The following is a 25,433-nucleotide window of genomic DNA, read 5'->3' on the forward strand; positions in this document are numbered from 1 at the left end:
TTTGATTTCATAAGACTAAACAGTGTAAATTCTATCTCATTTAATTTCATAAGACTGAACAGGTATCTTAGTATTGCTGGAAGAGAAAAATATAAGTTCTTTTTTGACTTATTTTGACCCTACTCTTTCTATATATTCATTCTGTTTAGTATCCATACGTAAAGTGCCCTGATTCAATAATGTAAATGGGTATGAACTTCAGATCTTTTCATTTAATTGACTAGAAACATATAAGGAGAATGTAACGTTGACGATTTTATTCAGTGAGTAGAATTTATTCAATAATACCATGTTACAAGGATGTAGAGTGATTTGATGCCTTTCTCTGTAATTGATGTTCTGAAGATGACCGGATCCTGCAACATGAATACTGATCATAATAACTAAGGACTTTTTTTGTTTTTCTGTCATACAGTAATCAGTTGATTGCATTGAAATATCGTCACAGACTAAAGCTGATTAATTTCATGCAAGCTGGGAGACATTATATATATTGACGTTTAAATTAAATTTGGAGTTTTATTCAACCTCTTGGGTCCAAGTTCATTGGTGTACCAAATTATGCTTTTATGGTGTCATGGTGACTGGAAGAATTCAATATGAATTATATAGGCAGAAAATAACATAGAAAGGGCAGAGAGTCATTATACAATATTTGAATTTTATGTGAACACAGAAGTAATCAAAACACGACATTAGGGAGGAAGGATTGGAGATTGAAAATTGATTTCCTATTGTCAAGTATAGGCATTAAAAAGAGATATTTATACCAATAATAACGTGTTATGTACCTCACCAAAGTATGTCCCTTAAATTTCAATCTCATTTGAACAAGTATAAATAGGAGTGGTTTTTTTTTACAGGATTAAAGTATCTATGTGAAAAGATTTTCATGGACCAGAAATACATATATACACACTTGAGTTTATTTTTTTAGTATGTTACAGACTTAACATGTTCATTTTATATGTTATTCCTCATTACCTTAGTGTGATTTCTTTCTTGTCAAGATTTTGGGTTCTTTCTGGATGAAACATTCTTTTGTGTATTTAACACTGAGTAGTTCTCCTTTTTGGTTTAATCATGTCTGTATTTATTTATGCCAAATGATATCATGAATTTTGTTGAATTTATGGATTTAGTTCAGTACATGTACAATTCTAGCTCATGCACTTCGAAAGACATTAATTTAAATCTTTAAAACTTGTCAATTTTCTATTTGATAATCTAAAGCATTCTAACATGAGTTTTTTGTTTTCCAATAACATCCCCAAAATGTTGTGATTGGATTTAAGTTATAACTATGGTAATTCTACCAATGATGTGATTGGTTATAAGTTATAACTATGGTAATTTTACCAATGTTGTGATTGGTTATAAGTTATAACTATGGTAATTCTACCAATGTGATTGGTTATAAGTTATAACTATGGTAATTCTACCAATGATGTTACTTCACATTCCTTTTGGTTTAAGAATAATTAAGTTGCAGATAAAACTTAAGATTCTGCAACTGCTAATTAGATTTTTTTCCTGGTTTTATACTTAAACCATTTTATATGGCAAATCTGAAGTAAGACCATCGATAGCATGAAATAGAAAAAAAGAATCTAGGCGTTCTACAAGTCTTTTGCAAATAATCTCCCGTATTTTACTTTACATCATGAACTACAAATGTCACAAGATTTCTTGTGAATGGAGACACTGGAACATATATTTAGAAGTATAAAGGTGATATACACTGTCTTGTTCCATAAATAGAATGTTTCAAAACTTTGAAATTCTTGTAACATTTTTTCACTACATGGAAATCTTCATGTTGTTTTATGCACAAGAAGACTGTGTTTTAACTTAACAGTTCTTGTTCTTCAAAGCAAATATATTTTTCTTGTATGTTTTATGTTCTAAAATGTCTTCTCATCCTATTGAAATATGTACAACATCAAACAAATAAACATCTGGGTGGGTCTTTTTACTGTTAATTTATGGTTTCTGTTAATTACTTGTTAGTGTAAAACCACTGACTTTCAATTTACAGACCTCCTAATGTCTATAACTCAACATACAAGCATTGTCAGATTTGAAGAAAGTTGTGACTCATTTTGTTTCCAGAGAGTAAATTGAAGGCAACACCTTGGCTTATCTTGATCTCTTTAGCTGTAGGTAACAGAAGTGCTCTTGCGACTTCAATTTCATGACACTTGGCAAGTACAGCAGCCAATTCCTTGATAATAGGCAAGGCAACAATGTACTTGGGCAATTTCTTGATAATAGGCAAGGCAACAATGTACTTGGGCAATTTCTTGATAATAGGCAAGGCAACAATGTACTTGGGCAATTTCTTGATAATAGACAAATCAATATTGTATAACTGCCAATTCCTTGACAAAAAGGGAAGGCAAAAATGTACAGCAGCCAATTTCTTGACAATATACAAGGCAATAATGTCCGGAAACATTTGGATTGGACAGCAGCCAATTTCTTAACAATATACAAGGCAATAATGTCCAGAAACATTTGGATTGGACAGCAGCCAATTACTTAACAATATACAAGGCAATAATGTCCAGAAACATTTGGATTGGACAGCAGCCAATTTCTTAACAATATACAAGGCAATAATGTCCAGAAACATTTGGATTGGACAGCAGCCAATTTCTTAACAATATACAAGGCAATAATGTCCAGAAACATTTGGATTGGACAGCAGCCAATTTCTTAACAATATACAAGGCAATAATGTCCAGAAACATTTGGATTGGACAGCAGCCAATTTCTTCACAATATACAAGGCAATAATGTCCAGAAACATTTGGATTGGATAGCAGCCAATTACTTAACAATATACAAGGCAATAATGTCCAGAAACATTTGGATTGGACAGCAGCCAATTTCTTAACAATATACAAGGCAATAATGTCCAGAAACATTTGGATTGGTCAATTTTGACATCTATTGTGAATTTTTGGCTGTATGATGATTTACGTAGGCAATGTCAGAAAAGTTAGTTTGTATAATTGCTGGACAACAAAATAGTTATTGCTATAGAAAGTCGTGTTTAACGTGCCAGTCTGACAACACAACAGCTATAGAAAGTCGTGTTTAACGTGCCAGTCTGACAGCACAACAGCTATAGAAAGTGGTGTTTAACGTGCCAGTCTGACAACACAACAGCTATAGAAAGTCATGTTTAACGTGCCAGTCTGACAACACAACAGCTATAGAAAGTCGTGTTTAACGTGCCAGTCTGACAACACAACAGCTATAGAAAGTCGTGTATAACGTGCCAGTCTGACAACACAACAGCTATAGAAAGTCATGTTTAACGTGCCAGTCTGACAACACAACAGCTATAGAAAGTCGTGTTTAACGTTCCAGTCTGAAAACACAACAGCTATAGAAAGTCATGTTTAACGTGCCAGTCTGACAACACAACAGCTATAGAAAGTCGTGTTTAACGTGCCAGTCTGACAACACAACAGCTATAGAAAGTCGTGTTTAACGTGCCAGTCTGACAACACAACAGCTATAGAAAGTCGTGTTTAACGTGCCAGTCTGACAACACAACAGCTATAGAAAGTCGTGTTTAACGTTCCAGTCTGAAAACACAACAGCTATAGAAAGTCGTGTTTAACGTGCCAGTCTGACAACACAACAGCTATAGAAAGTCATGTTTAACGTGCCAGTCTAACAACACAACAGCTATAGAAAGTCATGTTTAACGTGCCAGTCTGACAACACAACAGCTATAGAAAGTCATGTTTAACGTGCCAGTCTGACAACACACCAGCTATAGAAAGTCATGTTTAACGTGCCAGTCTGACAACACAACAGCTATAGAAAGTCGTGTTTAACGTGCCAGTCTGACAACACAACAGCTATAGAAAGTCATGTTTAACGTGTCAGTCTAACAACACAACAGCTATAGAAAGTCATGTTTAACGTGCCAGTCTGACAACACAACAGCTATAGAAAGTCATGTTTAACGTGCCAGTCTAACAACACACCAGCTATAGAAAGTCATGTTTAACGTGCCAGTCTGACAACACAACAGCTATAGAAAGTCGTGTTTAACGTGCCAGTCTGAAAACACAACAGCTATAGAAAGTGGTGTTTAACGTGCCAGTCTGACAGCACAACAGCTATAGAAAGTCGTGTTTAACGTGCCAGTCTGACAACACAACAGCTATAGAAAGTCGTGTTTAACGTGCCAGTCTGACAACACAACAGCTATAGAAAGTCGTGTTTAACGTGCCAGTCTGACAACACAACAGCTATAGAAAGTGGTGTTTAACGTGCCAGTCTGACAGCACAACAGCAATAGAAAGTGGTGTTTAACGTGCCAGTCTGACAACACAACAGCTATAGAAAGTCTTGTTTAACGTGCCAGTCTAACAACACAACAGCTATAGAAAGTCATGTTTAACGTGCCAGTCTAACAACACAACAGCTATAGAAAGTCATGTTTAACGTGCCAGTCTGACAACACAACAGCTATAGAAAGTCGTGTTTAACGTGCCAGTCTGACAACACAACAGCTATAGAAAGTCATGTTTAACGTGCCAGTCTAACAACACAACAGCTATAGAAAGTCATGTTTAACGTGCCAGTCTGACAACACAACAGCTATAGAAAGTCATGTTTAACGTGCCAGTCTAACAACACACCAGCTATAGAAAGTCATGTTTAACGTGCCAGTCTGACAACACACCAGCTATAGAAAGTCATGTTTAACGTGCCAGTCTGACAACACAACAGCTATAGAAAGTCATGTTTAACGTGCCAGTCTGACAACACAACAGCTATAGAAAGTCGTGTTTAACGTGCCAGTCTGACAACACAACAGCTATAGAAAGTCATGTTTAACGTGCCAGTCTGACACCACAACAGCATAACATGACTCCATACTTTCTCTTTAATTAACCAAATCAAATTCTCAAATCAATAATTAATGGGATAGAATATACAGAACCAAGAATGACAGATCTATTTTATTTCTGGTTAGAATCTAGATGCTTTGATTTTAAAGCTAATTGTTAACTAATGCATTTTACAATCAGTTGTTGTTTGAATAAACTTCTGATCTAGTTTGTTTTTAGTACAGTATATTGATCATTGCTTAGCAAATATAAAGTATCTTAAAACAAGATCTCTTTGAAACTTAGACCTTCAATTTGGATTCATATTGTAATTACATAGTCCAAAAGATGAGATGGTCTACAAAGCAGGTCCTTGTTTTCGAAGAACTGATTTTTTTTTTGATTTTTTTTTTTGGGGGGGGGGGGGGGGGGGTATTTAAAGATTCAATTGGAAGTACTGGCATGTATCAGTGGGTTATATTTTTGAAAAAGATTTGTTTTTTTAAGCTTTTTGTGTTGATGCAAACTTATTTGTTTTTATCTTATATTGGAATAGTCATTGAATATCTAATCATTCTAATGTATAAAATGCTTGTTGTTGTCTGTGGCACAAGTTGCGGGTAACATAGTAATGACCTGGGTTTGTCTGTGTATCCTTTCAACCTGTCTTATCTAATTGCTCTCAAATGTACTTTTTTTGCTATTTTTTTATGAACTTTAAATCAGAGGTTAATATTAGGAATGTCTCAGACAAATTCATAAATCAGTTCTGATCAAGTATGTGAAAAGAGTTATGCCCTTTTGAAAGTACAATTTTTGCCAGAGGACTGTATTAGCAATGTCTTCAACAAAATAAAAAATAAGTGCAGATAAACTTCTTGTATAAATGTTTTTTTATCCTTTGAAAACAAAACTTAATTTGCCTTTTAAATAATGCCTTAATGTCCTGGTTAAGATTAAAGATTAGGGTAAATATATTATGTGAATTGTTTGTTAAGCACCTACTAATTGTTTACGATATTCTTTGTTTGATTCTAGAATGTATATTTAAAAGTCATTAATCCTTGAATAGTCATAATTATTAAACCTGTATACAAACTGTTAGTATAAATATTTACAAATAATCACTTGATTTGTTACATTAAGACATAGTTATACATAAATATTGACCTAACAAACATTGTAATATAATATTTTATCATACTTATATTATTTATATTTATAGATTATTGCCATAATCTATTTATCCTGAACAAAAACGAACCCTTGAATGATATCCATTTTTTAAATACAGTTGGTTTACTCATGAATAAGAGTTGACTCTCTACAAGTTTATGATAGTCTCCCAATGTTTAAGAAATATCCCTCTGAAGATCAGTCCCTGACAACATCCCACTTTGGAGAAAATATCAGCATCTATTTCATCATAGATGTAATACATCTATGGTTTCATTGAATATTCTTTGCATAAACAGTTGTTGTTTTCATTTAATAACTCAAAATATAGTTTACAACAAACTTATCACACACAGGATATCACATTCTTCTTTTCTAGTCATATTGTTTATAGAGCCCTTAAACTTAGATGTGATACATGTAAACTTATTGTGTTACATGTAAACTTTTTGATCCTTTGAATCAGGTTATTCTTTAAGGTTATCATTTAAACACTCGTTTTAAAGATTATTTTTTTTAAATATTGTCTTTATTGGTGCTTACTTGCATTGATTTTGTTTTAATCCAACTCAATCAACTAAATATGTATTACTTTACAGTTCTAACTTCTGGGTCTAATTTGAAGATAAAAAATTGATAATATTTGGTCTGATATCTTGACTTTAAAGTCAAATATCAAATCCTATTTCTAAATGACTTGAAAATAAATATGATTTTGTTATTACTTGATGCCATACGAATCTTTTCAAATTAGGGTTTGTCAATTGTTGACTGTACATTTGAGAGCCCTTAATTTTTTATTTTTTATTTTTTGTTTGCTGTTGATTGTTGTGTTGCTGTCTTATTTAACTGTAATAATCAAATGGTAAAAGTACATTATATCGTTATCTACAGCTGTTGTCAGTTATTATTACAAATCAACAAAAAGACATTATTGGTAAGGACTAACGAGATTATAGTTTTTGCATAAAAAAATTGTTTTCAAAATAAAGTGATAAATATTATATTTTATTATTACATAAAATATATCGAAAAGATATCGTAAACAATTAGTAGGTAGAAATTATGTTTCTAATGTATGTTATATTTTTTGATTGTTTTTGGAGTTTACATTTTTTGACACAATTTTTTTAAAGATATAATTTTAGGATTAATTCTGATGTATATTTCTTAATTGTACATTATTTGCCACATTTTTTTTCTAGAATATAGTTTAACCTAAGAGAGGTTACAATTTACATTTTTATTAAGCTTCTATAAGTCGGGGATAAAGAAGAAGAATAAAGAATATTTATTATTCCAATCAAGGGCCCTTCATGTATACATAGAACAATACATCATGATTTGTAACAGAAAAACATTTTTATATAATAAAATGAAACATTAAAAAAGTTCAGATAGGTGTTATTATCTTCATTCTATAAAAATCAAATACATTTAGTTCCAGGCAGGATGAGAACCATAAAATCATTACAATTATCATTGTTATTACATACATTAATTAACATTTCGTCTAACATCTAGACATGTAATAATATAGCTCCCGAAATATTTAAGTACAGACAAATTTTCATTAGTAAATAACCAAACAAATTTTGCCTCATTTGAAAGATGTATAAAATTAGGACAAAAACAGTTTATCTCCTTGAAAAATATAAACTGTATTTGTCCTAATTTTTAGATAGAATGCTGGTCCAGCCTCTTTTTGATCCCAGTTATGATGATATATATCACTCGTTGTCATCACAGTAGATCTTAATGTGACAGGTTTACTATTATCTGAGGTCAAAAGTCATTCAATAAGAAGGTTTTGTTATTGTGTATCTTTATTACATTAAACAAATTTTAAATGTGACAGGTTGTCATATATCTGTGGATCAAAGGTTATAGGTCAAGGGATTATTGATAGAGCTTCATCAGTGTGGTTCTTCAATTTGCTTGTGGAGAAAGGCTTAATGTTCAGTGATGTTACCTCTCTGTAGCAACAGCCCAAGGTCATTGGTACAATGGGGTTTAGTCATTGATTGCTCAAAGATGATAGTTTTCATCAATTGGTACTTACACAAGGTTGTGCAGGACAGTATTTTGTTCTATTCTATTATCTGATCAAGATGAATAAGGCTGTCACAAAAACTCACTAATAAATCATTGGAAATGTAATTTTAATCCATATTCTATAGCAATAAAATTTGAATAAAAAAAGATGAACATTTTATGTATATTAATGTATATTAGGCCTTAACCTCAAACAATCAGAAGGTAAACTTTATTGTGTAAGTCTGAGCCTATTTGATTGCCTGTTGATGGCTCTGAGAGTCATTGTTGGGGATTGTTAAGTACTGCATTTGTATTCAATTTAAACATTTAATTGGAGAAAATGGTTGATAATGCATAGTTTTATTGTATGAAACCTTTGTGTGTTGTTTTCTGACATGAAAGGCAAGGATGACATTTGATTATTGAAGAGGGAATGTGTATTGTAAAGGTTTAATCCAAGAATGAACAATATAATGTAACATGTTACCACCTATCTTGTCCTAGGTGTTATTTAAGTGTAAGGAGCACAGTTGGGAGGTTCTTTGTATTGTACTGTATACAGATTAGCCCATAGTTCACAATTTAAATCATCCAAATGCCTCATTAGGTACTGAATTGAAACTACTGAGAATATGTCTTATAAAAATAGTTAGGACTTGTACTATTTATATGAGTTAGAATTTAAAGAGACATAAATTTCATTCTTCTGAATTTTAAACTGTTTTGTATGTCCCCGTCCTTTCACTCTTGCCTGTCTGACATTCCATCATTCCTTCATTCCTTTTTACGTCCATCTTTTCACTACGTATATACCAATGATACAAGGTAATCAGAATTCAAATGAAGTGGATTTCATCAAAAGATTTTAAGTTAAAGACTGATTTGGTGTATAACCTGCTTTCACAAAGTTATGGCCCTTAGACTTTAATTTCTTGGAAAGAGTACTTATTTAGACTTTTTTGTTTTGAGAAATGATATATTAAGTGTGAGGCTATGGAATAGCATTTTATAGTTTTAAAGCTAGTAAATAAGAAATATTTAAAACTGGACTTGTTCTCAAGTTTGCTTTTGAGGTTTTAAAAAAAAATAATTCAATGATTTCTTGGTGACCATTTACCAACTTTACACAATTCAAATTGTTTAAGTATGGAAAGAAATTGTTTTAAAAAGGTGCAACTCACAATAAAGAATATTAGCTTTTTTTGTTAGATGCACAGGACTTTTAACCTGGGCTCTTATTAAAACTGAGTCAATATTAATTTATTTCAGTTGATTGAGACAAGCTGCAAAAAACAATAGTTAGCTTCTCATTGTATTCCTTGTAATGACATAACAAATTTATTGGCCATAGTCGGTGTCAAAACCTTTGAGATTTAGAACAGAAACATAGTTTAATTCAAACAAGGAATAAAAAGATCATTTTAAATTCAAGTTGTCAGGATTAATCTCTCTCTGGTTTTGTTCCATAACTATAGAAACTTTGGAAAGTGTTTACGGTTGAGAATTGATTGTGTTGATAGTTGTATCATTATAGACCTAAATAAAGACGCCAAATGATGTAGAAATTACTTGATGGTTTGGACATTGATTGTATTAGTAAGATGATTTCGTAATTTTTTGTTGTTTATCGACTGTTTCCTTGATGGTGTACTATATCTCTTTGTATTCTTATTAAAACATTGTAAGTTAAGCCCTGCATTATATAGACAAAAATCCTTGCACAATGTTACTTGTAATCACTTTTAGATAGCCCATTAGCAAAAAAATGGAGGAATAATAAGAAAGAAAATAAGTAATTTGTGTTTCGGTTCATATTCTTCAGTATTTCATTGCTGACCTACTAGGAATTAATGACTTTTTTGAAGTACATTATTAACTCTTTAGTATTTAATTACTGACCAAGAGAAAAACTTGTTTTATTGTGGAATCATTGTTGAAGTGAAAAAGCTATGGAAATAATGGATTTTAGTTTGACTTTGTTTTTAGCATACAGTTTGTTATTCCATGGAAATTTACGTCTTTTTTACATACAGTTTGTTATTCCACTGACATTTATGTCTATCACTTTGTAGAATGTACTGTTAAAAAAATAAAATCTTCATGAATATTAACAGAATGAATTTGAGGGGAAAAAATGTTAATTGTAAGCACTCCTAGTAGAATGTTTTAATAGCTTCTGTCTGACATGGTTTTAATTTTAAGACTGAACATTGTTATACATATATCTGTAGAATGACTGATTAGGAAGAAACTACTAAATGAGTTTTCATCTATTGTTTTCAGCTTTAACAACAAAATAAATCAAACGAAATGCAGTTTGTTTCACTTGTAATACTTAAGTCTAATGCATAACTGACGATTATTTTGATTAAATGAAAGGCACAAATTTCAAGGCATCTACTCTAAGACACAACATAATATAAGTTAATTCGAAATGCTAGATTTAACTGTGTTTAGTTGAGTTTCATGAGGTTTGAGAAAACATTGTTGTATTTGAAGATTTGTAACATCAATATTTTTTATTTGTTGGTACATGTAGCAAATATCTGTTTACCACATTTTTCAAAGCATCACCAATAAACTCAATTTGCAATCATCATGATCAAATCACCAAATGCATGATGCTCTCAAATTTTCTAATACTTTACTTACTTGGTTGTTGCTATGCCTTATGGCAAATTTTCTAATACAGTACTATTTTCTCTAGCAACTATTTTAAGGAAATATTAGAACATCATCTCTTTGGTACATGTACTTGCTTTTTAAAGTGTGAAATGTTATATCTGTAATTATTCTAACAGAGTAATAAGAATTCAGACTTAAAGTAATTCCAGGACATTTATGGATGACGATTAAGTTTAATAGTCAGTCCAAGGTCAAATAATGGTTAATAGTGTTATTTGATAGCACTGTTTGATAGAATTAAATTCAGTGGCGGATCCAGAACTTTTCATAAGGGGGGGCCCTCTGGTTGACCTAAGGGGGGGCCCAGTCCAGTCATGCTTCAGTGATTCCCTATATAATCAACCAAATTTTTCCCACGAAAGGGGGGGGCCCGGGCCCCCCAGGGCCCCCCCCTGGATCCGCCTATGAAATTGTTTTTCTGTACAAGGATTTTTTCATCTTGATATAAAGTGTAATTTGATTCTAATTATAACTTTCACATCATTCTTTTGGTTTTGGCAATGATTTTTCGGAAATGACTTGTTGGAAATATCTTTAGTTAGTATAGTGGTTATATTACATAAACAATTAGGCATATTATATTTCTCTGTTTAAGCTAAGTGCCGCCAGAGCCTTGACAAGTTTATAATTTTCACTTGCTATTTGAAAAATATTAGTTTGGTTATGATTATACAATTAATGGGAGGGGGAATTTTATTGTGGTAAAATAAAATGTCTGCCACAGCCAATTTAGACTACTGTGGATTCAGTATTATTGTTGTATACTGATTTTTCAGGGATTTCATGGGTACAGTGTTTTTAATGTCCAAAGGATAACAAATTTTCTATAATATATAGACTGTATGCAGACTTTGGCAGAACCCTGAAATCAAGTATACAGGAAAATACAAGTCTTCCTCAATCCACAAAAGTTTATACCCAAGAAAATAAATAAATCGACTGTATTCTTAATTCAGCAGAGATTTTAAAACACCTAAAAGATAAGAGAAAGTTTTTATATTATACCGGGGTACACATAAAATTTTCATACTCTGATGCCAATTGTATACCACTTTAAACTCACAATTTGAAATATTTTATATGAATTAAACAGGATGTTTCTCATAATTGTAAAAATAAAATCGCATTTAAGTCTAAAATGACAATATCGCAATAATAAATGCATGCAATAGTTTCTGAACTTACAGTAGTTGTTTTTGAATCTCAACCCTAGAGCATGATGGGAAATATCTTTTTGGGGAACACTGAAACATCGAAGACCTAATAACAAAACAAATCTTTTAAATTTTTAATTTATATTTTGGTCCCAATCAAGCTAACAATCCCTAGATATATATGTACACTTAATATATTGCAAAGGAAACAGATAGAAACAAATCATAAAACCTCAGCCAGACATAAGTAAATTTTACCAAATTGCAAAAGGTTTCTTTTGTGATATGAGCTAAAAGCTTTTGTTTACGTGTCAGTTAGACAATTAATATTACATAGCTTTACATCTTTGGAATGAACATACAGAAAATCAAAACCTGAGACTTTAGACTGAGACTTTAGATCTGTCTTGTGATCAATACAGGCTCATGTTATTGTATCCAACCTGTTACATTCTATTTGGATGAAAATAAAACATTAGGAGAAAAAGAGTAATTTAATTGTTTGTGTAATTGAGTGACAGATGCTTCATCTATAATGTTATTCAGTGTCATCTTCCATCGACTCACTCGACTCACTCGTGAACTAATTTAATTTTACCACAAGATAGATTAGGTGTTTAGATTCAGATACTATATTTATTTAATTATTTGTATAGCTTTTAATACATTTTAGTACAAGTCTTGCTTGTGACATGATGAATAGCAGGTATGTTGGCAGTCCAGGAAAAAATCTGTTTGTGTAATCAACCCTTGGCCTTTTAGCTTACCAATACTTTGGTTAAAAAGTATATTAAATTTTAGTGTCAAAACCATGTATAATGGCATTGAAGCTTGGCCATTGGAGTCTTTGTAGACCTGTCACATTCTCAATGCACTTTTTTGACTTGACTCTTGAAATCCTCCATAACATAACCCTAGGAATGACACTTATGCACATACTAACATAGTATATTAGACAACACCACTTATGACATGGCAAAAGAGATGCACAAGATCCCATGGATATTTAGAAAAGTTGGCAGGTATCAATCAATGACTACCACATTACTGTTTTATTTTAAGGTCAAACATGTTTTCCTGATTTTATGCTGATCTTTTGTGAATCCAAAACAAGTATTTCTTTTTAACAGAGTACAAACCCAGGTTATAGTATTGTAAATGTTAGGAAATCTGAAAAGAAAAGAAATAGAAATACAACACTAAGTGAAATCATCAGTTTCCCTGTAGATGTTTTGTATCTTCCCAGAAAGTTTGTACTAAATTAATGTTAATCACCTTAGTCTCATTAAGGTGATATTTGTCAACCAATCTTCATTTTCCTGTACTTGGGAGCTTGATAATCAATTTTTTGTAAAATTTTCAAAAAGGATGTCTATTTTGTTTCTTGAATATGGTTTTTGTATCCACGCATATTAAGTTTTAAAGAATGCTCCAGTAAATGTAGGTGTATTAGACAATGAATAGTTTACCCAATCCTTTGTACTTTAGAAAACATGGTGACATGTATTTCTATAAATCTATTGCAATACATTGATGAAGATTATCCCTACTTAATAACAGATTTACAATTGGAGAATTTTATATATGTGCATATAAGTAAATCTATTGTGTAAATCTACTTCATTGGAATAAGAATAAGAACTCTTTTAGTCCTTGACCTTTTGTTTCTGAATATATTAACCTGCATTAAATCATATGCATTCCAATTAAACTTCATTTTTTACAAATTAATTTTTAAGTAAAATCAAGTGAGACAAAAAGGTTAAGATGATCTGTTGTTTAAGCTAAGACATTTTATATGGTCTCAAGGGCAGTAAATCACATTATTGAAGGATTAAAGAGAAATCTCTTAACATTCGTCTCATCTTTTTATCTTTTGAAAGATTAATCAAATGTTAGGGGTTGATGAATGGAATAAAAGTAGTTCACAGATTTGGTATAAAAAAAGTCAGGAAATACAATAAATTTCCTGGAAGGATTTCCAGCTTGTCTAGACTGATGAAGAGATTGACATATGGTTTGGACATAGGTTTATCATTGGAAATTATATGTTTGGATGACATATGTGTATCATTGAAAACTATATGTTGAGCACTAGATGGATTTTTCTGGGTTTTCTGGTATTGTAGGGTTGCTGTCTCATTGTTGTATACCACACTTCTACTGTAATTAAATAGGCGCAAATATGAAATACTAGCAAAATCTGTTGAGAACCGTTCAAAATTGTGTCAACAGCCAAAGATTTAGTTACAGTATGATTGCTAGCTGAAGTTCTGATAAAGCCATTTTTATAAGTCAATCAAAGACTAATATACAGGGTAACCGATCCATCCATCCTCGTCCGTCGTCATTAACTTTTACAAAAATCTTCTCCGAAACTACCGAGCCAAATTCAACCAAACTTGGCCACAATCATCATTGGGGTATCTAGTTTGAAAAATGTGTGGCGTGACCCGGCCAACCAACTAAGATGCCCGCCATGGCTTAAAATAGAAGATAGGGGTAAAATTCAGTTTTTGGCTTATATAAAAAAAACCAAAGCATTTAGAGCAAATCTGACAGGGTTAAAACTGTTCAAGATCTAGCTGCCCCTGAATTGGTAATTTTAAGGAAATTTTGCCGTTTTTGGCTATTATCTTGAATATTATTATAGATAGAGATAAACTGTAAACAGCAATAATGTACAAATAAGTAAGATCTAAAAATAAGTCAACATGACCAAAATGGTCAATTAACCTCCTAAGGAGTAATTGCCCTTTACAGTCAATTTTTAACAATTTTCATTAATTTGTAAATTTTTACTAACATTTTCCACTGTAACTAACTGGGCCAAGTTCATTATAGATAGAGATAATTGTCAAAGTGTAAGCAGCAAGAATGTCCAGTTAAAGTAAGATCTACAAACACATCACATAACCAAAACACAATTTTGTCATGAATCCATCTGTGTCCTTTGTTTAATATGCACATAGACCAAGGTGAGCGACACAGGTTCTTTAGAGCCTCTAGTTTAGATATAAAAAATAGATTGACTAGCTAAAGATTTGTGTAAAAATCCTGCAAGGAAAAATGTCTGATGACTTTTGCTCTACATTTAGGAGACAAAACTTAATAAAAAGTATTATTAATTTCTAAAAGTAGAGTATATTGATTATGTATGTAGTATGACAAATAATAGGATGAATGTAGATTTATTAATGTGGTTGTCCTCACTATATTATCCTTCATTATGACTAAATATTAATTATACTTCAGCTTTGACTTTGATCAGTAATAAATGGGAAATAAAACCCAGCTTCATTTCTGAAATCAATTGGTTCATTTCAGAGAAAGATAAAATGAGAAAGTCTATTTATTGTTTGTCAGAATTAATTGCTTTGATTTAATGAGATGGGTCAGTTTTGATGTCCCAAAATAGTTCTCAAATTATTCTCATTATTTGAGTTTGATTTTTTTTTTTACTAAAATAAGAATTGAACATGTACATTTATAAAGACTATTGATTTATGCAGATATAGATCAAAATTCTATGCACAATTATTATCATCATGAAATGAATTATGCATGTCACCTCACAAACATCAATTAATAATTTTATCAACTTGATCATTTAGAAAATAGTCATTTTGGAAAAGTAACATCAGTACAAAGATTTAGGAATACTGGAGTTATCTCTCTTGAATACAAGTAATACAAACTTAATGTACAAATATATTATTATTTATTTGATAAATGTGTTATTCAACCACTTATGCATAACTGAATATACAATAAATTTAATCATTGAGTCGTACAACAATTTAGTTAGTTAGAAGTAGATTCGTATTGTTCTCATCCTGAACATGCATGAAATATTTGCGACTGTACGTAAAGCAAACAATAAACATTTAATAATTTCATAGTTATTGATATCCACTAAAGGCACAATTAAATACATGTAAAATATAAACAAAACTTGTCATTAACAAGTGAAGAACACTTATCACAGACATGCCTTGAAACTTTTGCAGATAATTGCAACATAACACTTCAGAGAGAGCTTCTTCATATCCTGAAAATGTATCAGAGCTTCTTCATATCCTGAAAATGTATCATAAAAAAAATCACTAACCATATATTAACCATTTCAATAAAAAGAAATATGAGGTATAAGTGAGTATCTTACTAATGCCGTTATAAAAACTAGTAGAATGTGTCATCAACATCCTACCTGTATATAAAAGGCTAAGAGTCCTTAAATGGATAGTAGCTACGATTTTCATTAAAATTACTTTTTTAAACTATATGCTGAATTTTGTACAAAAAGTTAAATAATTATGATTAAAACAATTACTGGTTACGTTCCATTAAGCATTTAGAAGCTTTTTAACGTTTAACACCTACATTTATTTATTATCTATAGATAATAATTCGATGTTAAGCCCAACCCTTATTCATATAACCTTTACTCTTTAGTTCCCAATGCACAATCGCACATTGTGCCTCGAAGGGAAAATGGTCGAACAGGGGAATGTTATCGCGGAAATGGTACGCGAATTTACAGTTTCAGCGAGAAAAAAAACAAAAGAAACAAAAAAGAGGTGCAGACAAGTTATTGTAAATTAAAAATAAAAAACGTCGATGATATCGGTCATTAAAATCACTCAAAACACCTGCGACGCAGGCAAAGTCAAACAGAAGTAGCCGACGGTTTACATTTCTTAAATTTTCCAGATCACATGAAAAAAATCTCAACGTGTTCATAATTGTCAAAAATATGTTTATAAATTTACGGGCAGTAATCTCCCACCTTAGAAGAATTAGAAATCAACTTCCTAAACTTTAGTATTATTCTTCAAGTGTATCCTTCATGGAGGCCCGGATTTAACACACAAACACGTGTATACATTATCGGCATGGTTTGGTCATACAAATGTAATGACAAGTGTATAATATCGCCGTTGTTGGAGAATCTTGAGTCGGAATAATATGCCGGTATTTGTTATATTTTTTATTAACATAATTTGATAAATGGCGTCAAATATGTACGTTTAATAAAAAGTAATTATCAAATATGTAAGAAAACAAAAAGCACGTGTTCGTATCTATATATATCTTGGTTAGCTCACTCGCTATGTCTGCAAAGTTCGGGAAGTAAACCCAAAGCATAATTAATGAGATGAATAGGCACACAACACGATATGAATTATCAATTATTAACACTTTTGTAGTTTATGAAAACATTCTAGCGATCTTATTGCTTATATTTAGTACATATCTTTGATTTTAGCAGCTTTAAAACTTGTTCATAATTTTGTCAAAATCGTAGCTACTATCCCTTTAACATACAGATGAAAAGACAACCATTTACTTTGGGTTTACCATAAATATTATGGAGTGCCCAAATAAAGAGGTTTGGAAAATATATTTATGTGGACACATTAAAATGTTGACAAATATTTATACATTGGAGGTTGTAAAAAAAAGTTTGATAAACTTTAAAATGTGCACTATTATTTAAAATGTGCACTATTATTTAAAATGTGCACTATTATTTAAAAGTTTTAAGGGTTAAGATTGATGCTTTTGAAATTTTGTAAGTAGTTTTTGTGAACAAAGTATATTCATTTCAGCTGAGATAATGTAAAAGTTGGATAGTTTGTATAAAACTAAAAGACTCACTATGAAGCAAATTAAGCAGCAATATGAACAAATGATAAAGAGCCAGCATTGTCATTCAGTAGCTAAACTAAATAGAATATTTACATTAAAACAGAGCATTTTAACATGTTTATTAACTAATAGAATATTTACATTAAAACAGAGCATTTTAACATGTTTATTAACAGTCCAAATTATAATTTGAAACACATCATATATATCCTACTATTATTGATCAGCAGATGGTGTGTAGAACGAAATGTCACGTCAATTTCTATTTTTTTTTTAAACTAATTTGATTCTACATGGCAATCGTTATACTTCTTATTTATAATCAACACAATTCCTATAAAACATAATTACTGTATGAATCGATTGGTCGAACAACATATGGGTATATAGAAATATCACCTGCAAATAATTTCTGATGAAAACAACTTATGTTTCAATATTTCTAAATACCACCAGGTTAAATTTTAATGTAAAATTAGTAAAGCAGAAATGTCAGTATTGATAAAATGATTGATTTATCCTTTTGCAGTTTTAATTAGATGTAACTGACATTTGGTCAGAGTTACCACAGATTGGTGAAAGGGGGATAACTCTAGTTTTGAACTTGATTTTGATACTAGGATAAGAAGTGTCAATATATTGGTAAAAAATCAACTGAGGTAAAAAGAGAAGGGATTTTAGACTTTTTATTTGATTAGTAGTTTGACAGTGGTGTGTTGTAACATGTGCATTATATTTGGATCTGTAAGACACCTACTGCCTGATACTTTAACATTGTAAGTGAAGGTGTGCTTATCACAACAACTCTTCTTGTGTAACTGAGATTGGATGGATGAACATCACTGCTGACTTATTGTAAACCTATCTGCCATTTCATGCACACAATTGCTGGTTAATGGCTTATACTAGACTCAATGCTATTTAAAGTATATCAAAGCTGGTGACCTGTAATTGTAATATATGATACTTGGACTCGATGCCATTTGTTGGTTGATAGTTTATCTATGATACCTATTATTGCCATTTGATGTACACCATTGCTGATAGATTTTTATCCATGATACTAGACTGCTATTTGGTGTACACCATTGCTGGTAGATTGTTATCCATGATACTAGACTGCTATTTGGTGTACACCATTGGTGGTAGATTTTTATCCATGATACTAGACTGCTATTTGGTGTACACCATTGGTTGTAGATTGTTTACCTATGAAATTAAAGACCTTGCCATTGGTGTACACCATTACTTGTTTGTTGCTAATCTATGTAACTGGATTCATTGCCATTGGTGTACACCATTGCTGCTGATTTATCACCATTTTGTGCACAACATTTCTGGTTGACTGTTTATCTATGATACTAGGATAATTACCATTTGGTGTACTCCATAGCTGGTTGATTTCTTATCTGTAATATAAAACTGTTTTTCATTGGCTGAGTACTCCTGCTGCTTGGTTAAGGGCAAATATTCATGAAATGCAAAAAAAAATCACATCTCTCACGGTTGATAACTTACACTATATCTTCCATCCTCATCTCCACCTTTTAGACCAGAAAATCCTAATGTTTATAAAGTATCTGTCTCCTTTACTAATAAAGATATGTGGCTAGGATTTGAGCAGAATGGAATAAATAAATGTTTTTTCTAAAGCATCAATTGTGTTGTCTCTCCTTTGTTGAATTATTGCCTTTTCAAAGATAATTTGATAGTAAAACGCATTTAAAAAGGCAAATTACAGCTTTGAAAAGATTTAGGAATCCACTTCAAACAAAAGTAATTATTTTGATGTTCTCTAGAGAATTGTAACATTGTAATATATGTTCTAGACATTCCTCAGGCATACTTTCTCCACTAATTGTGCAATCTAAAAAAAAAATAGAATGACGGTTTACTTGATCTTGAGCTACAAGAAAAGATTTAATGGTTTTCTCACATTTTAAAATATTATAAGGCACTAAAGTGAACAATAGTATATTTTTTAAAATAATGCTATTCCTTTTTTTACCATTGTATTTGCTTTCATGTATTCCTTTTCATAACTTGCTTCATTGTGTTAGTTGTAGAAATTCCTTTTGTAGATTAAAGAACATCCCTAGTATGTCATGATGTGGCTCTCTTGTTCAGGAGGCCATTATTTGTCATCAGTTCAATTATGTAGATAATGATTTGAACTGTTTGGCAGAATAACACCAAATTCAGCTTGTGCAGATTTATTTACACATTTTGCTACATATCTTAAATCTGAGAACTCCTTCCATGAACCACTGAAATTCCTAATGAACACATTAAGTAAATGCTCACAGTTTTAACACTACAGAAGATCTATGTTGGTAATTAGCCATTTTTTGTGAGCAAAAGTAAACTGCTTTACATTTTTATGAAGTTGAAATTTTATTGCTGTAGTATGGGAGACAACTCTGACAGTCTTGTACACTGTACAGACTTGAGAATTTTTTTAATATTGAACAATTTCTTATCAGCAAGTACAGGCTGTTTAGTACGATATGTCAGTTATTGAATTATTTGTTATATATGGAGCCTTATTAGCATAAAAATACCACAAACTTATTTGAAGTCAATGAACACTAATTTAAGATAAAGGTTACAGATTTCTGATAAACACATGTTTTCATCTTTATATAATATACATCAAAATTAAACTTGCTGTTGAAAAAATATTGATACTTTAAGCCTGTTTTATTAAACATTTCACCTATTCTTTTTTATTAGAATATGTTCTCCTGTTTAGCTGTACGAAAAAGCCATCAGTGGTACAAGCTTAGTTCATTTGTGCCTTATTAAACCAGAAGATTGTCATGAAAAATGCATAACAATTCCTGCAAAATACCTATAAATTTGGAAGCAAATTATGTTTGGGAAAAAGAAAATTTATTGATGTTAAGATTGAGAGTTTATGCCTTCAGTGGATTCAATATTGAGAGAGTGAGTATGATTGCCAATGAGAGAACTATCCACCAGAGACCAAAGTATTAGAATGTAAACAGGTAAAGGGCACTTCTCAGGTACATTTCACAATGCTTAATAATACAATCTTCCTTGAACTTATAGAGATTGATTCATAGACATTTTCCATATTCAGTACTAAACATCTTCTTATATCTATATACCTTTGGATCTGTTACGTATGGCATTTTTTCTTAACTTAAGATCAAATTATATCCTTGAAAATTTATCTTTTGGGGAAAGTAGGAATGATTAGAGAAGCTAATTATGGCTTTAGATTGCTCGCATGCTAATTACATGTAAATTAGATTGATTGACATTCATGTGGAAAATTTTCTTAGGAAGCTAAAATCTTGGGATGATTTCTTGCCATTTGATTTTTCAGGCCAAACATGTCATTATAAAGTTAATTGTACATTGTGGACTTAGATTAATTGACTAATCTACTAGAAGTAAGCAATGCCTTTCAGACATGATTTTAGATGATAATAGTGGTTACCAGAAAACTTCCTGGAATGTCATCTTGATTTGCTGTAAATTGGTGCTGAATATCTAGAAGGCATTGCTGGCAATGATTGTAGAAACTTCAATATTGTGTAAAAATCAGGAAGGCTAGAAACATCTTAACACGTTAAGATCCCAAACAATAAAAGATGAAAAGTGGTGAACATATCCTATCACAGTTCTTAGACAGAAAGTTGATTTGGCGCCACAGAAGACAGCTCCAGTTATGAAATTTTGTGTAATTAAGGGAGTTAATCATTGCAATAGATAAGACGAAGTAAAGGGTGAAATTGAATTCTATGGATCAATGTTATAAAGTAGGTGGTTTTCAGAAACAATTCCCTGGAACATTATTGCTCTCACAATTTTTCCTAAGTGTAATTTACATTGTTTTTAAATGTTGAGAGAGTACTATAATTTGTTATTATAACTAATTGGTATTGATTGTATAAGAATTTTACAGTTTTCTTATAATTCAAGAGTCATAAGCAAGTTAAGATTATTCAAGGGGAAATTTTAGTCTAGACAAATACAGCCTAAACATTTGTAGATTTGCATATAACCAAAAAAATCAGTCGAAAAAGGTTATAGCCATCTGTTTATTACTTTGCCAAACAATTTTCTTAGACTGTAAGGTTGAAATAAAGAACTTTTTATACTTTATTCTTATGTTTAGGTCATAATTGGATAAATTCTTACATATGATGAATTATTTATCCTGAAATTAAATGGATTGTAATGAGATATATTGTAAGAGTCCTAATTTCCTTTTCTCTTGCTAGACTTTCTGTTCAGCTTTCCTTCTTTGTATGACAGAGTGTGATATTATGCCATTAGTGTTATGTACCACAATTTCTAAATAAAGCAAAACATGAAGGCAAATTCTTTATAAGAGGACTTTCTGATTATAATGGTGGGAAACTACAACCTCTAAAATATAATTGTACATTGATATAGTTCTGTTACAGTGTACAGATTTGATCTAGTTATTAGATGATAGTATAGTATTTGTTTATACATGTACATGTATTTGACCTGTTTTAATTCGATCATGTCAAGTTGTACGTCACATGTGGTTTGAGGCTAAACACAGTCAGCTGATCGACCATTGACGTAAATACTACTTTAAACAAAGTAGATTATCTTACATTGAGAACTAAAACTTATTTTACTTGATCAACTTACTGTAAAAAGATATATTATTGACTAACACTTTGTTTCAAATGCATATAGCCCAAGTCTAAACTATTTAGCAAAAAATTGTTGTTCTTGTAAAGCAGCATTACAGTTTATTTTCTTTAAACCAATGTAAATTCTCAATACGGTAAACCAACTTACTTTCTCAGATACTTAATTTCACGTTAAGCCCTTTTTAGTTTTTTTCCAGGTTTATTTAGTTTTGCTATTTTTAATTAATTTGATATACTTAAATAAGAAAAGTTGTACATGTTCACAACAATTTATATTTGCTTATTTTTCTAATCACAAAAGACTCAAAAATTAGTTGGTTTACAGTTAACTTGGAAAGCTGGCAAACCACATAACTATGTAGCTTGTTTAAGCCTCTATTGGCAATGGTCCACAGCAAATCTTATATAAAAAGCAGCCCTGGTACTGCCAGCCCTGGGTATAGCAATCTGGAAAAATCAAGCTGAATAAAAAAAATTGGACTAATGTGATATTTTGTTGCCTGAACTTGTACAAGAACCAGAAGGTTTTGTTTCAGTAATTATCCTCTAGTATTAACATTTTTTCAAACATTGAATTTAGTCTCAATCTCAGCCCCTTGAATCTGCAGAACCTAACAATAATTACCATAAAGGTTGGCAGACCATTCTAGAACTTTGAAACCATTGTTGAAGAGTTCACCTCTTGAAGTCTGAAAAGCAATTTCCATTTAAAATTTGTCAAAGGTCAAGCTTACATTGAGCAAAGGGTATTAATTACGCATATAATTTGTATATGTGACTAATATGAAGAGGGGAGAGTTTGTTGTACAAGCTGAAGGTACAGATGATTATTTGATAGTACAAAACAGCCATTCCTTTTTACTAGGGTTGCAGAAGGATGGTCTTCTTGGCTAAATTCTGTTTTAATTTAATATTGATGTGTTTCATTCAAAGATCATCTGATTGATGTGATATTTTGATTACTCACTTGTCTCTCTATTAGCACAAGTAATGGTTGAATCACCTTAGAACATATTGTCATGTCTATCTCAGATGCCATGTAATTGAATGCCAATATTTATTGTTGTTTATTGTTACATTGTGTAATTCTTTTGATCTTTAACACCTTCTCTTGCATATGTTGCACACATGTAAATAAACATACAAGAATGACCTTTAAAAGTGTGAGAAATATTAATTACATTGATGGGGAAACTGATAGATAAAAAGTATGTCCGCTCCTGAAATCTGTATAAACAAGTAAGTACTCTGTTATTATAGTATAATTGTCAAAAGTAATGTGTGCCAATTATAAACGGTTGTATGTGTGAACCCTTGGATTATAAGAAAGTATGTTTTCAAGGACAAATTTTTGTGTTGATCAGTTTGATGATGATGATTTTGAGAAACATTTTGATAACGTTTTTGAGGATAACTTCTCTGGACATAAGAACAGGATACAGCTAATGAGAGAGAGGCCAAGTAAATTTTTCTCACCATTCTCCAAGACCAGAAATGATTTTAGGAGCAGATTGTAAGCAAACATAATCAGTTTTTCTTGTAAGAGCATGTACATTTACTAGAGATAGTGTAAAACTGTTAAAAGTATTGGGTGCAATTGTCAGGTATTGATAATTAACTTGATAACTGTGAATTGAAAAGGGACATTTTCTAATTAGAAATTTGTTCTCTTTGTTATATGAAATGATAAAATTTTGTCTTTTTAAATATTTTAATGTTTTGAAGCCTTAAAGAATTGGTATATTTATTAGAGAATGATAATTAGAGAAAACTGTTGCACGCTTGTTATTTATAAATCTCCATGGTTATGTAACCTTTGGGAGTTGACATGATTTGATCACATTACTGTCATAATATTTGAATGAAGAAGAGAAACAAATGATATCAGAATGACTGTGCCAATTTTCTGTGATTTGTATGGAAAAATTAAGGTTATTCTGTAATCATATTCTGACTTGTTTTAAAATAAGCATTGTTACAGTTTAAAATTTTAATCTTTTCTATTAATCTGAATGCTTAAAAAAAGTATATATACAATAAAAATACTAACTTTATTCCTAGGCATTTGATATAATGTGATTATGTTTTTACATGTTACATTATTTAAGATGTCTTTGTAACCAAAGTTGGATATCCAAAACTGATTTGCGAGTGATGTTGGTTTTTGAGGGGGAAGGATATTAAGATTCTAAAAAGTAGTTGTTAGAACTGAAATTAACAGATTGCTTTTAGACATTTGACTAATGTAAACATTTATAATTTTCTTAGATATAAAAATTTTGAAGGTTTTATAAGCTAAGATATAATTATAGTTTGGGGACATCCCTATAGGAACCAACTGTGCCCCTCTTCTTGCTGACTTTTTCCTTTATTCATATGAGACTGACTTCATATAGGAAGAAAGAAAAGAAGCTTAGACAGTATCCTGTAAATTTACTTTCAAATATAAAGATGATGTTCTCTCACAAAATAATACAAAATTTGGCTCTTGCCCCATATAGAATTTACTGACCCCATTTGTATCTTATTAGGTCACCAGTACACTATGTAACTAATGATGTATTCTATCATTCCTATGTTTTTGTCATGTAACTATTGTTTCATATCATTTAGGAGTTTCCATGAAAATAGCCAAACTTAGTTACCACTCAGATTTATACTTTAACTATATAAAAGCATGTTTTTAAATCACACCAATAAAAGTAAATGTTTTTAAGATTGACAGGAAGACATATAATTTGATTGGGAACTGCATTCAGCCAAAGAGAAACTCTCTTGTTCTGTTATGATCCAATTTACTATACCCATTTGTATCTAAATAGTTATTTAGAAACATCTCTTTTATTACTAGGATTCAATAAAACTTCTCCAAACGAACATTATTAAGACCTGCAGTTTCTGATATGACTTCATCAGATGCATAGAATAACTGCACAAATACAAGGAAATTAATTCCATATACGTCCCACGTCAGAGTGGGAATTTTTATGATGCCATTTTACCACATCTAAATTGGAAAATATTAGTATGTTTACATAATTGTATTCTGCAGGAGCTGGATGGAATTAATTTATAATGTTCTTTATTTGAACAAATTGTTGTTGATGTTTTGATAATTATTTGCCAAACTTGAAAATAAAGATAAAGAAGAAGATCGATGTCCAATTTGTGAGGGTTTGAGCATGTACCTTCTTGGAAAAATATGTTCT

At 31.0% G+C, this 25,433-nt stretch overlaps 1 protein-coding gene across 11 annotated transcripts in view; it reads left to right on the top strand.

The window, feature by feature from the left end:
- The window catches only part of LOC139502669 (3',5'-cyclic-AMP phosphodiesterase 4B-like), a 255,985-nt gene that overhangs the window by 88,385 nt on the left and 142,167 nt on the right, over positions 1-25,433 (top strand). For 2 of the 11 annotated variants that reach the window (XM_071292308.1, XM_071292341.1), the window contains exon 1: positions 23,190-23,463. The exons of 7 other annotated variants lie outside the window; for them this stretch is intronic. In XM_071292308.1, the coding sequence (XP_071148409.1) occupies positions 23,435-23,463 (29 nt within the window). In that variant the 5' untranslated portion in view covers positions 23,190-23,434. Of the gene's footprint in view, positions 1-23,189; positions 23,464-23,540; positions 23,738-25,433 lie in introns of those variants that run through there. 2 more of the 11 variants (XM_071292241.1, XM_071292282.1) reach the window with 1 other exon arrangement.

This window comes from Mytilus edulis, chromosome 1 (assembly GCF_963676685.1).
Source record: "Mytilus edulis chromosome 1, xbMytEdul2.2, whole genome shotgun sequence".
NCBI lineage: Eukaryota > Metazoa > Mollusca > Bivalvia > Mytilida > Mytilidae > Mytilus > Mytilus edulis.